This window comes from Lepisosteus platostomus, chromosome 4 (assembly GCF_059453375.1).
Source record: "Lepisosteus platostomus isolate fLepPlt1 chromosome 4, fLepPlt1.hap1, whole genome shotgun sequence".
NCBI classification, from domain to species: Eukaryota; Metazoa; Chordata; class Actinopteri; order Semionotiformes; family Lepisosteidae; genus Lepisosteus; species Lepisosteus platostomus.
In genome coordinates, this window is record NC_142614.1 from 12,353,404 (window position 1) to 12,367,625 (window position 14,222).

A 14,222-nucleotide genomic window follows, 5' to 3' on the forward strand; every position below is an offset into this window, starting at 1 on the left:
GACATTTTCCTTCCTCTGAAAGCAGAGGCCGAATGGAGATGCCTGTCGTGTTCCCTGTACCCCCGCAGGGACGTTCTCACTGTCCCAGGCTGACCGAGCTACACACCCACACTCGCACCCTCACTGCCCGCAGAGACTCGGGGGCAGAGAGAGAACGAGGGGGGCTGCGAAGACAGGTCTCTTGCCCAATCTCACTGTAGTTCCACTTCCCCCCTTCTGCTCGCTGGCTTCCTGTGCCTTCAGAAACCACTGACAGCGCTCTGTCCCCTGTGCTCTCACACACACACACACACACCCTTCAGTTCTTCACCACTGCTGTCCCTCTCCTCTCACACACGGAGACACACCTGACTGGACTGTAGACACTGCTAGAGCCACTGCTGTCCCTCTCCTCTCACACTCACCCTGAATTCACCAGCACACACACACTGTCACACCTGACTGTACTGTAGACACTGCTAGAGCCACTGCTGTCCCTCTCCTCTCACACTCACCCTGAATTCACCAGCACACACACACACTGTCACACCTGACTGTACTGTAGACACTGATAGAGCCACTGCTGCCCCTTTCCTCTCACACTCACCCTGAATTCACCAGCACACACACACACTGTCACACCTGACTGGACGGTAGACACTGATAGAGCCACTGCTGTCCCTCTCCTCTCACACTCACCCTGAATTCACCAGCACACAGACACTGTCACACCTGACTGGACTGTAGACACTCCTAGAGCCACTGCTGTCCCTCTCCTCTCACACTCACCCTGAATTCACCAGCACACACACACTGTCACACTTGACTGGACCGTAAACACTGCTAGAGACACTGCTGTCCCTCTCCTCTCACACTCACCCTAACTCAAAAATTTGATTTCATTAATAACAGTCACTATTATGTCACTGAGCCTGTCCTCTCTGAGCAGCCGGGTCTGCCTGTGTCCAGTGAAACAGAGCAAATAAAAAAAACGCATGTTTCCCAATGCAAAGATTGAAAATCCAATCCAAGCCAGGTGATCCCCTCTTTTCTGGGGGGGTGTTTATTCCAAAAATGCACACCACCTCTGCCTGGATCACGACAGCATTGGATCTGTCCAGCACGGCACGCTGAGTGGACACTCCTGCACAGCCCGTCAGCCCCAGGACACTTGGCCGACAGGGGCAGAGGTGACTGGGGGGGTCCAGAATCTTGCAACATTTTGAGGAAAATGAGCAGTACATTCTTTTGACCATCAGTGACCCCTGACTGGCAAAATATAACTGCATGAACAGGAAGTAGCTCGTTCTTTAAGAAAACACAGTGCATCTTGTACTTAACACATTTTAATAATGTGTTTTGAAGGAGGAAATTGCAAACAAACCACAGAGAAAATGTTTTCGAAGGAAGGTGGTGGTGATAGGAGCAGCTTCTTGTCAAGCCCCGCTCAAGAGCAAACTTTAGAAGAGCTTCAAACCTATTCGACAGCTCAAAGGCAGTGGAAAATATCTCATTTCCAACTCAAGGGGAACCACAAGAAAGGAAATGAGGGCATAAAAAGAGGAGGTATGTTGAGACATGAGCTTTGAGTAATAAATGTCAAGTGATCTTTCCACCTGGTCAGACAGCTCTGTGCTGCAGTCACGCCAATGTACGCCCATCTCTGAACTCGAAAGACAGCAACAATGTCCAATCAGGAACAAGCTCTAATCCCAAATAAGGCAATCAAAAGAAAACAAACGGGTCAGCTTAGTCAGAGAGGTTTGCTGCTAACGAGGCCTATAATCAGCTCTTTAATTAGCAGGCTTAAGCTCCAGCCATGATCAAGCCTCCCAGTGACAACCGACTAAGGCTAACTGAGCTGGCAAGGGACAGGACACGCCACCCCGAAACCTCTCCTGCCCCTGCCCCCGACAGGACACGCCACCCCGAAACCTCTCCTGCCCCTGCCCCCGACAGGACACGCCACCCCGCAACCTCTCCTGCCCCTGCCCCCGACAGGACACGCCACCCCGCAACCTCTCCTGCCCCTGCCCCAGACAGGACACGCCACCCCGCAACCTCTCCTGCCCCTGCCCCAGACAGGACACGCCACCCCGCAACCTCTCCTGCTCCTGCCCTGGACAGGACACGCCACCCTGAAACCTCTCCTGCTTCTGCCCCTGACAGGACACGCAGCCCCTTGGCCTCTCCGGCGTGCAGCTTGACAGGACACACTGGACATGACACGCCAGCTCCTCCTGCCTGACAGGACACGCTGCCCTTCACAGTTGCGAGACCTGTGCTGAGAGGATGCTACACAGAGCCTGTGCACGACAGGGAGATCCCTGCAGTGTCAGGACTATAGTTTATCACATTGCCCCAGCGGCAAAGCAGCAGGAAAGCAGAACTCAATCCCCAAAGCCCACAGAGCCTCTTACGCTATTATTTCACACAAGCACAGAAAACACAGGGCCTGCTTCGGACCACGGCTTATTGTTTCTCAAAACCCAAGAGATTAAAATCAAAAGGAGAAGTCTGCGTCAGCACGTGCGCCCAGAAGGAAGAAAGACTCATTGTGTGTTTGTAATGTGTGCGTCTTGGTGCGTGCGCGCGAGGCTGTGTGTCTCAGTGCAGCAGTTTACAGCTGAGTCAGCGAGCGCAGAAACTGGAATTGATGAAAGCAAGAAGAGAGGCTCTGTTTGCAGTTTTCCCAGGGACAAAGCTGCTCAATTTAAGCACAGGGAGAAAACTAAAAACAAAACTCAAACACAGGGCCTGTCAGATTTGAACACTGCGATGCCGTTCAGGTCTCCGCGCCGCCCTGGGATTGTTCGAACCACTGGCTCACACAGGGCCTGGCAGAGGAGGAGGAGGCAAATCCCAAATAACAAATCCACGATCTGGGAGGACTCAACAGCCAGAGGTCCCGTATAAACCTCTCCTGGACAGAAAGGACGCTGGAGAAGCCACCACCTGCCCTGAGACCACCTGCTTGCCATCACAGCATTGACACAATCATCCTTGTCCAGCATCTCCAGTGGCGACAGGTTCTTGCAGCAAATCAGACACTTGGATCACTTTTAAACAAAGAGGTTAAATCTTCTCTTTAAACTAGAAGGATAAACACAACCACAGAGGCACCTAAGACTTGAGAAACCTGTTTTCTTGGCCCCGCACCCAACTGGGACGCCAGCATAGTGCTCACAAAGACACCTTACTTTTTCAAGAAAGACCAAGTAGGTACGACAACTTCAGCAAGGAACTGAAGAAAAAATAAACATTACTTTACTGGCAGTGAGCGGATATAACTCAGAAGAAACTACAGCTCCCACGATGCCCCTCAACCACATGAAATCGGAATGAGGGTCAAAGGTCACCAAGGAGGAACAGGTTAGAGGTCACAGGCAGTGAGACAGTAAAACAGAACTACTGCCAGAAGCCATCTCAAGGGTGTATGTTTAGGAAGTAAATCTCATCTGTAAACGACCAACTGTCATTGTGGTTTAAACTATCCTGTTGTGTAAACGCCACGTCATCTACTCAAGTGGACAGGAGCACAGGTATAGTGACCAGTAACACCTCACTGAGCTGAAAACACACCTGAGCTATTCCAGGCCAACACAAGAGATGTGCGTCACAGAACGAAGAGGTTTTTAGTAAGATTTCAGTCATGGCACAGCCACTCAGTCACTGGGATCCATCTGCAAAATCCAAGCATTTGAAAGGATGCACAACATCATTCCAGAAAGAGTGCAGCCCTCTCCAGCCCGGGTTCGAACCCTCAATCTCCTGCTGCACTAAACTGATCAGAGATAAAACCTTGCAATTCCAAGTGGCTGGGCAGAGACAAGGGCACCAGGGCAACCCATTCCAAAGCCCACTGGGTACAGGGTTCCTGGGCATCGAACCCAGGGCACCAGGGCCAGCACACCAGGGAGACACTCCCAAACAGTCTGCACACTTCCCAGGTCCCGAGCTGTGAGAGCAAGCCAGCAGGGAGTCAGGACACTTGGATGGATTCCCGCTGGTAATCTTGTCTTGGATTAAGGAGAAACTTTGAGACAAAGAGGAGAACAGAGCAGGACAAGCGTGTCTCAGGGGCGTGACGTTCAGCCCTGGCAGGGTCTAGATCGGTGCGAGTCTGGAGCTCAGACCCGGCGGGGTCTAGATCGGTGCGAGTCTGGAGCTCGGGCCCAGCAGGGTCTAGATCTGGAACAATTCTAATACAAATCAGGCTCTGAGCTGACATAGGTAACTGATAAATTCAGTAAAATATTCATTAAAGCTGCAGTTAACATAGGTCTATTTTAGACAATAATCAGTTATAACTTTACTTAAACAGAACATTTCCAGCTCTACAGCACAAAGTGTTTCTCATTAAAACACTAATAAAATGAATGCATTGTTAGGAGGTAAATTTAAGAAACGTGCTCACAATCCTGATTAAAAACAAGGAAACGCACATACACAGCGGACATATTGCTGCAGTTCTTAACATTATCAACACGCACAGAATATGATAAGGAACCAGCACATGATACAAATGCAAAAGATAATGTACTTTAGTCCCACTCTTAACATGGACAAAATCTGAACAAGACTGTGCACTAGGCAACATGGGTGTATCTGACAAAGATCAAAATCAGTATTTTAAACACTATTGCCTCAAGCCTATAAAAATTGGTTTTAGTCTTTTAAATCTCATTTAGAAACCCATTTGCTGTCCTAATTTTAAAAGGAAGACTGTTCCAGATTCTAGGGGCTCTGATAGAGAAAGCCCAATCTCCCTTTGTAATGTAGTTAATTGACAACCTCAGGACCAGGACTGGACACCCTGCAGACACACTGACCCCCCAGGACCAGGACTGGACACCTGCAGACACACTGACCCCCCAAGACCAGGACTGGATACCTGCAGACACACTGACCCCCCAGGACCAGGACTGGACACACTGACCCCCCAGGACCAGGACTGGACACCTGTAGACACACTGACCCCCCAAGACCAGGACTGGATACCCTGCAGACACACTGACCCCCCAGGACCAGGACTAGACACCTGCAGACACAATGACCCCCCAAGACCAGGACTGGACACCCTGCAGACACACTGACCCCCCAGGACCAGGACTAGACACCTGCAGACACAATGACCCCCCAAGACCAGGACTGGACACCCTGCAGACACACTGACCCTCCAGGACCAGGACTGGATACCCTGCAGACACACTGACCCCCCAAGACCAGGACTAGACACCTGCAGACACACTGACCCCCCAAGACCAGGACTAGACACCTGCAGACACAATGACCCCCCAAGACCAGGACTGGATACCCTGCAGACACACTGACCCCCCAAGACCAGGACTAGACACCTGCAGACACAATGACCCCCCAAGACCAGGACTGGATACCCTGCAGACACACTGACCCCCCAAGACCAGGACTAGACACCTGCAGACACAATGACCCCCCAAGACCAGGACTGGACACCCTGCAGACACACTGACCCTCCAGGACCAGGACTGGACACCTGCAGACACACTGACCCCCCCCCAGACCAGGACTGGGGAAGCTCTGATAGCATTTTCCTTATCACAGCCCCCAGCATCTACTCTGCCTCCTACTTCACAGGTGGATCTTTCCCTCCTCCGCAGGCTTGATTTGGAATTCAAATCAGCAGCCAGGTGAGCAGGGCCTGGAAAACCACAGACACCCCCCCATATACACACCCACGGCCCTCTCCCCCGAGCCCTTCCTGGGAAAGATGAGGTACATCCCCTGCTCTCTGGCCCGGAGCACCAACGCTGTGCCCAAACCTCCCGGACCGGATCCACAGCCTCTTCACGCACGAGGAAGAGCAGAGACCCCAGCGATCTCATCCCCCACCTGGGGCCGACTGTGCCCCTATCTCACGGGTCCTCCTGGGCGGTCCTCACAGCTGGACCGCTGGTAACCCGAAGAACAGCAGACCTTTCCACAGACCCTTACGGACGCGCCTGGAGAGAAAGAGGCCACCTCTCTCTACCCTCCTTTCCCTCCCCGTCACGGACACGCAAGAACACTAGAGGGAAATGCAGAAGAGAATCCAGTTTTCCCTGATGAGGTGAATACTGCGGATGCGGGGGAGAGACAGATACACAAGGTCCCCATCTCTCTCGGGCGGCACGTCCGGACGCCAGGCAGCCCCGGGCGCAGCGCAGACTGCTGGAGCTGCCGGGTTTTTATTGTTGGTTCCTCTCTTGCGAGACACGGACCCGGAGCGATTTCCGTCGTAGAGAGGAAAACAAAACCCCTAAACAGAACCGCCCCTTGCCGGGGGATGTGCAGCTGCATGCGCCTGTTTATAAAGACGCACACTCCCGCATACATGTCCGTGTGCGTGGGTATCGAAATGTAAACTACACGTCAAACACCACGTCACGACATCGCAAGGAGATCACAAGGAGACGGGCACAGCGCGGCCACCAGCACCGGGAACCCAACCTTTCACATTTCCACCCCACGTAGCCGATACTCTATCTTCCCAGGCGCTGGAGGAACACGGACGAAGGCGTTTGCTTGAGGTCACGCCAGCCAGTCTCGCCACAGACACGCAGGTGACACACAAAAAAACACGCAGCTCCTCACCTAGAGAGCCACGACCCCAACGACAGCAGGACGGAGGCGCTGTGAGGGACACAGTCCAGAGGAGACACGGGCGGGCAGCGACATTATTAATGTTATTATTAAGGATTCCGCGCCACACCAGCCACCCACGGCTACCGTGTCGTGTTCACGTCTCTTCCGCAGCGCGCTAGCGAACAGGAATCTCAGCGGCTCATTTTCACTCCCTTTCTCGAGGGTGTGCGCGCGCGGGGGGGTTGCCTTCTTTCGCTTGAACGTCCACGGCAGTACCACCGCGAAGCGCACCGTCGCACCCGCCCTGGCGATTTAAACTCCCCTCCAGCTCCGCTCCACGGCGGCGGCTCGGCGCACGAAGCGCTGCGGGGGTAGGAAATGTCTCCCTTACCTGGTTCCCGCCTTGTCCCCCATCGCCGACCGGCTGAGTATTTTTATTCTTGATTATTTTAAGAATGCGTCCTCCTCCTTCGCTGCCGTTGTCGCTCGCAGACTTACACACTCGCTCGCTCGGGTTGTTCCCCTCCTCCCCTCTCTCTCTCTCTCTTTCTCTCGTTTCCGCAGCCAGCAGACGGAAGAACGGCTCGACAACCTGACAGCCGCCCTGGCCCCGCCCACCGTCACTGACGGACAGCCGCGTTAGCCAACCGCTCGCCTGGAACGACAGCGCCGCCGACCAATCGGAGCCTTCCGGTGGGAGAGCTATTCGCTCGCCGAAGGAAAGAAAAGGTTCCCGCCTCGACTCCCGTGACATCATCGCCCTACAAAACTGTATTATTATTTACTCTTCTCGCAACAGCCAGTCAAAATTTACCGTTCGGGAAGAGAGGCGGTACTGCCTCTTGATGGACAGCAGCAGCACCCAATTACAGCGCACGAATTTATTTACGCACTTCGGAAGACGATCTTAGTGTCTTTGGATAGATGTTTTTAACCCGAGGTGCAGAAATTAATGCATTGAAAATGGTTTGTTGGATAGAGTTGGTGTGACCGTAGGTACCTGTGAGGGAGCGAACGGATGGGTGCCTAAAGTTGGCTGAATTTTCAGTGCCTAAATAAAAAATGCTCCCTCGGTTCTGGGTGTTAATGAAGCCTTCAGTATTTAGGGGTTTCCGTAGCACGCTCGCAGTCTGTTACATGTTAATTTTATGTAAATATATATTTTTTTAATTAAACGTTAGACTGTTCTCTGCCTCCTCTGATATTTCCGGAGGTGAAACTTCTATTTAGGGCTACCGCGGCGAGTGGGCACGCATTGCACTAATAAACAGGAGGACAGAGTACACAAGACTGATGTAATACAGCCGTCAGCCCAAAACGATTTCTCACATGTGCAGATTATGATAAGAGTCTTCAACCCAGGTACTGAAGAGACCCGGTCCAGTCAGTACAGGAGTCTCCAGCCCCGGTCCGGTCAGTACGGGGTCTCCAGCAGAGACATCTCCAGCCCTGCTCCCATAGAGACTTTGTCCATGTCTCTGTCTCCAACAAAACAGGATCTTTGTTTTTAATAATTGTGATAAAACCCACTGGCAGGACCCACTAATACAACGCTTTGTGAGTTGTAATATTACTGTGTCTCTCCTGTTCTGGCTTCCAGTTGATTATGCAAATCAACTGAAACGGCTACATGGACACACAGTTTTCACTGTATTCAGCATAACTGCACTACGTGTGTATATTGCATACACCATGGACACATAGCAGCTCTACTCATTGAGTTTTATTCAATTTCTATTACATCTATTATGTAACCTTGTTTTCATAACCTCAATTTTGTGATTTTTGTGAGCTCACAGAAAAAAAAAAATCATTGCCAGCAACTACTGCTGCACGCTGTAGTGTTGTGCATTTGATAAATAAACTTTGATTTGATTTGATTTGATTGGATGTTCAGAGCTCTACGTGGCTTGTCTCCCCGGTCGATGTGTTGTCTGTCCGCTCCCCTCCATGGGACCTCTGCTCAGCTGATTCTGGTTACTGTGTCTCCCCTATGTTTCATCAGCACTCTGGGGGTGACAGGGACTGGTGTCGCTGCCTCCAGAAGACATCAGGGCTTCAGCGGCAATGGGTGCTTTCACTCTTCTTTATGTGATTCTCTTCACTCTAATGTGCTTTGTTGTTTTTCATTGGATTTGAGCGGTGATGAGCAGTACGGACTTTGAAATGAGCAGATGAGACGGGCAGTTCCCCAGTCGAACTCTCAATTCAATTCAATTTATTGTTCTATAGCGCCTTTCACAACAAGGTTGCTGGAGGAACTCCCCAGTGTCCTTGTGCAAGAACATGAGACGGGTGGCAAATGAGAGGCAACCGTCCGGCCCTTTTGTTTGTTATCTGGTGATTGATCCCAGGATCTCATCCTGGCGTTTCTGAGTGGAAGTCAAAGTATCAGTTTACAAAATATGGCTTGTTCCACACTCCCACCGCCCTTGGTGGACAGACGTGCCTCCTGGTCTTAGTTTTAAATGCACCTCCAGTGCGTATACAGCCTCCCCATGGGACAGATGGCTGCTGAGGATTTCTGTGCTCAATGCTGTGCTGTGCAGTGAAATTCCAGGAACGTTTCTGGCCTCCTTCCAGCTCACTTAAACTCCCACACATCCAGCTTATCACTTCTCTTCAGTGCAGCCTAATATCACAGCTGGTGACTCTGCCCTGTAAAAAACTCCATGTACAGTTCCCACATTCTCCTGACAGATCCATCCATTTGTGAATCTGCCTTATCCAGTCTAGGGTCACGGGGAAGCTGAAGCCTAACACAGTAAGCATTGGGCACAAGGCAGGGTACACCCTGGATGGGACGCCAGTCCACCACAGGACACACACATTCCCACCAGGGGCATTTTTCCCATATGCCACTTAATCTACCAGCAAATCCTCCGGAGCGCTGGAAGGGACTTTGGGAAATCCCTGTTCCCTGAGCTCTTGCTCCGCAGTTTCAGAGCTGGGACAGGGAAATGGCATGGCCAAAAGCAAGTGGTAGGGCTTGGAGGGACTCTTTCATTGTGTAAATCCATCCGCTTGCCCTGATTGATAACTGACAATCACCTGAGTGAGAAAGTTTTTATGTCATGTGAGTCTGATAATCTGTTAGAAAGTTTACTACTGTGAGATGTGTTTGTGAAAGGTTATTTTGATAGAAAAAAAAATCCTCCGGAGCACCTGGAGGAAACCCATGCGAACACGAGGAGAACATACAAACTCCACGCAGACAGCACCCTAGGAAATGAAGGCAGGGCCCCAGCATTGCAAGGGAGCACTACTCACAACTGAGCCACTGTGTCGCTATCTATTGGCTGAAGATCAGGATGAAAGGTGCTTGTAGCGACCCCTAGTGGCTGCACTGTCACTGTCATCACACTCCTCAGCGCTCTGGCCCAGGGTGGCCTTGGCCAGCTTTGCAACAGGCTCACACACACAAAATAGGACGAGTGTCCAGCGTTATACTTTGCTAGCAGTCTGTCTAGGAATGCACACTGGAGAGCAAATTAGCAAACAAAAAGACAGCATGCGTTCGTTAATTACCTAATTAGCTAATGACCTTTTTTAATGATGAAGAGAAGTGAAGAGAAGCCTGGAGGAGATATAGAGAGGACTGGGCTGACAGAAAGCTGTCCCACCGACTCGGTGATACATTGCTCATTGTATTACAATTGCACTGCACTGATTCCTGGACAGAGAAACTGGACACAGACAGACATCGCTGTCCAGAGAGGACAGGCTCAGGGACCACAGACTGGACAGAGAAACTGAACACAGGCAAACTGGGCTGTCCAGAAAGGAAAAGCTCAATGATCACGGATAGGACAGAAACTGGACACAATGTGAGGAGGGAGATACAGTTTCTACTGCACTATGAGAAACACTCAAGGATTAGACATTCTTCCCTTAAATAAATATAATCCCAGAATTCCCACAGCTGCTAGAATCAGGTCACTTTCCTATCCCACTGTGACATTGATGAAGACTGTAGTCAGTGTTGGAGATTGTAATGTCTTCTGAGATTTACTGGGGTCTTAAACCCAGTTCCTGGAGGATCTAGTTCTATCTAAATTTGTCCTAATTATTTAATTAAGTGTTGAAATAAAAGATTTCCAACTTGACTGCGAGCTGTTTTATAGTTAACTGCTCCTTTAGCAAAGCGATGGGGTTCATACGACCTCTGAAGGTCTGGTCTGTCGTATGTCCTCTGGAGTCAAGGAGAAGTGGCTGGGAGTCTGTTCCTCTTCCTCACCCCCCGGACAGACAGTGGACAAGATCGACGTCACGGATCAGTGTTACCTGCTGGGAATGGGGTCACTGGGAAGGAAGGGGGATCAGATTTGCATTTCTTTTCCCAAATTTCTTCTTCCTACCGGCCTTTTCTGAGGACGTCTGCCTTGGTGAGCGAACTGCTACAGAACAAGCCAAACAACTCAGCAGGGTAAGAAGAAAAACAGGTTTTAATCATTGGCTTCACATCAACAAGGCTTCTGAAAAAAAAGCATTTTGTTCTTACAAAAATTCTATAAAACAACATGTTACAAAATTGTGCTGCTTGTTACAATACTGGAATACAGCTGCTGTGTAGTGTTTTTTTATTTTTGGGGGGGGGGGGTTGACCACTGCGAGGTCCAATCAGAGGGTCCCCTCCTCACACGCGGGGCTCAAAGACTGACTCGCACACCAGTGCAAACGGGCCAACGGCTGGGCCCGAAAAGGACAGAGTCTTTGCAAACTCCTGTCCGCTGAGGCTCCTTCACAGTAACATGCACCCAGGTCCCCTCTCCCTGTCCGTGCCCCGCCTGAACCACACAGGAAAAGCAATCGATAAGAGGAGGACCTGTGCAGAGGTAGAAGGAAGCTGTGTCAGCTCGAGTCTCTGAGCCCTGCAGTGCAGCACAGGAAGAGCCTGCACCTCTGCACACCCGGTCGCGGTTCCCTGCCCCGGTCCTGGAGGAACCCCCAAATCTTCTGGTCTGCTCTCCATTCGAGATCTTCATCACTGGCTCTGACTGGGGTAGGACTGTAGATTTGCTCTTAGCTCTTACGAGGCCAGATAGGATTTGAAATCTGTATTCTGCACTGTTTTCAGAACTGCCCTCATTGAGCTGTGTTTGCTGAACATGTATATGATTTGAGCTGCAGAAGAAAGGCTCATTGTGGGTATGTCTGATAAAGAACAACTCCCACTGTGGTTGTGTCTGATATACGCACACCCACTGTGGGTGTGTCTGATATAGTAAACCCCACCGTGGGCATGTCCAACATAGTCACACCCACTGTAGGAGTGTCTTATATACTGACGTCACTGGGGGGGTGTCAGATACAACACCACGCCCAGCTTCGGATATTATCACTGGGCCATTCCCAGCTGTCCGTTCAGCATCAACTGTATCAGACAGTAACTCAGACACCTGTGGACAAACTGAAGGAACACGTAAAAGAAAAGTCTAAAGGCTCAAGCAGATGAGTGAAGGCAGCAGTGCTGGAGGAGCAGAGCTCAGCTGGAGTGAAGACCAGCAGGCGGTGCTCCTTCAGGGCCGGGGGCAGGGAACTGCCGCTGTTAAGGAGGTAACTGCACCGTGTGGCAGAGACAGCCAGTCTCGTCCGCCCCTGTCTGTGCCTCATGGGCCCCCCTGCCCCTAGAGCGTAGGACACATTGCTCAGCGTGTCTGAACACTACTGTAAGAATGGGGCTGCAGGGTTTCCATACACAGCACTGTCTCATGCACACACCCCCGTCCACCCTTCCCTCCCACGAGATACCCCACCCCCAGGGGCTAGCACAGGGGGTCTTCCCTGGTCCTGGGGAACCCCTCTCAGATGAGCTCTTTCCTAAGTGGACGCTTAATTGCACTAATGAGGTGCCTGATGGGATGCTTTACAAACGGCTTTTTTTTTTTCCGTAAAACTGCAACCGAAATGCACAGGGTCAAAGGTCGACTCGTGACAGGTCACAGACCAAAAACCAAAGAGTTCCGAGGAGAGGAACGGTCTTTGTCCAAAGACACTAGACCTGCACATATTCATCTTCACATGGAGCCACAATGTGCGTCTGCGGAGTATTTAATCCATGTGTAACTTGTGTTTCATAGCAGAAGCCAGCATGTTCGTTGCATTACAAGATGTGTTCATGTCAGCTGATAAGTGTGCAGAACAGGATTAGAATCTAAAATAACACACAGGCATGAAGAGTGCAATCTGACTTGGGGAGAATTCAAACCAATCTCTTACTTGAGTCAAGGACACCCTATTTGCTCGTCACCCTATTTGCACATCAATTAATGATGTATGTGAGAGCTGGATTGAAAACAGTAGGTTTTGGGATCCCCAGGACTGGAGTGAGGAGCCCCTGTGCTAAAGCCCAATGTCCCCCCACCTTCTCCTCCACCCAAGTCCCGGAATACATACAAGTGTTAAAGAAATACAATCAGTGGCTCAGCTCTGTGCAGCACAGAGAGGAGGATGCTGCAGCCGCCAGCCCCTCCCCCTCTGCCTAAGCCCCACCCCTTTCCCTGAAAAGGGGCGGGAACACAAGAGCACCTTAAAGGGGAGTGAACGCCCTCCCCTGCCTCCCAGACACACCAAAACACACAAGTGCAGCCACAAACACACATGCACACACACAAACCCGCTCCAGCTGGGACCCTGTGCCCCTTTGCCCTACAAACTTTGTTTTCTCTCAGCGAATCCCCCCAGTCCCTTCATCCCAGCCAAAGATCCCCACATTCCTCTTTCCTCGAAAACCCTTTCCTACCCCAGCAGGAATCTGGTCCAGCTGCTCTGTAACAGCCAATAAATAATTATAAATAGATTAATAAATAAAAATCGGAGTCCTGCTGTGGTGGGGCATGACACCAACGATCATTGCACTCTGCTCTCTGATAGACAGGTCTTGATCTCTCTGTGTACGCAGTGCGTGTGGTCAGAGGATGGAGTGGAGCTGCTGAGGTTTAAAATGGCACAGACATCATGAGTGGAGCTGCACACTCGATTCAGGGGGTTAAAGGCTCATGCCCGAGAATCCCAGCAACAGGATCTCAACAAATATTGGACCTTGCGACGCCAAGGGACCAGTCACTGGGCAAGGGGTGTTCAACCCCTCCTTCCTTAAGAGCCCACCCCCTCATGCAGGTATTCATGATCGTCCCTCAGCCCCCGGTCTCGTCAACGTGCCCAATCCGCAGACGTGGGGTCGCCACGTTCCGGTGGAGGTTTCAACACCAGCTCCCGCCCCATGCTGCCTCTCCCTCAATGTCACTTCCAAATCTCTGCTTTCTAACCACTGAGGCTGGCAGGTGTTGACAGGGACCAAGAGGATTCGGTGAAATTGTATTCGCAGGAGGAGATTCCCAGAATCTTCCTTCCACATCGTTGGTTTTGAGGGCCAACTCAGACTAAGGAGAAGTGCCTTCCAAGAATCCAGACGAGAGCTCTTTTCATAAGTCAAGCTGGGCTCCGACTGCACTGCGTTTCCTGGGAATCAGGGCCCAGGAATGAAGGAAAGCTGGGAAATGGTAAAGGGGCAGACAGGCCAGTTCCCATGCTCAGAGATGGGTCTTTCCAAAAATCCTTAAGACTTGACATTCGTCATTCCAGCTGGTTTAAGTTCTCCAGCCAGGGTCGGATGATTCACTGTGTGGGTCATGACCTGC

The 14,222-nt window shown here is 51.1% G+C and overlaps 1 protein-coding gene and 2 long non-coding RNA genes across 12 annotated transcripts in view; 1 reads left to right on the forward strand and 2 right to left on the reverse strand.

Moving 5' to 3' along the window:
- arrb2a (arrestin, beta 2a) overlaps positions 1–7,156 on the reverse strand; it is a 38,006-nt gene extending 30,850 nt beyond the window's left edge. For all 10 annotated transcript variants that reach the window (XR_015935852.1, XR_015935851.1, XR_015935848.1 and 7 more), the window contains exon 1: positions 6,974–7,156. Coding sequence is in view for 2 of the 10 variants with exons in the window: in XM_088628534.1 (XP_088484660.1) it covers positions 6,974–6,996 (23 nt within the window). In the remaining 8 variants the exon portion in view is untranslated. The remainder of the gene's footprint in view (positions 1–6,973) is intronic.
- LOC148672688 (uncharacterized) lies at positions 1,017–5,538 on the reverse strand. The gene is made up of 3 exons (XR_015935856.1): positions 5,387–5,538; positions 4,992–5,336; positions 1,017–4,873 (listed from the first exon to the last, which is right to left on the reverse strand). It is a non-coding gene; the product is annotated as an uncharacterized LOC148672688 (long non-coding RNA).
- Positions 6,585–8,467, forward strand: LOC148672689 (uncharacterized). Its single transcript, XR_015935855.1, has 2 exons — positions 6,585–6,953; positions 7,147–8,467. It is a non-coding gene; the product is annotated as an uncharacterized LOC148672689 (long non-coding RNA).
- Positions 8,468–14,222: the final 5,755 nt, after the last annotated feature.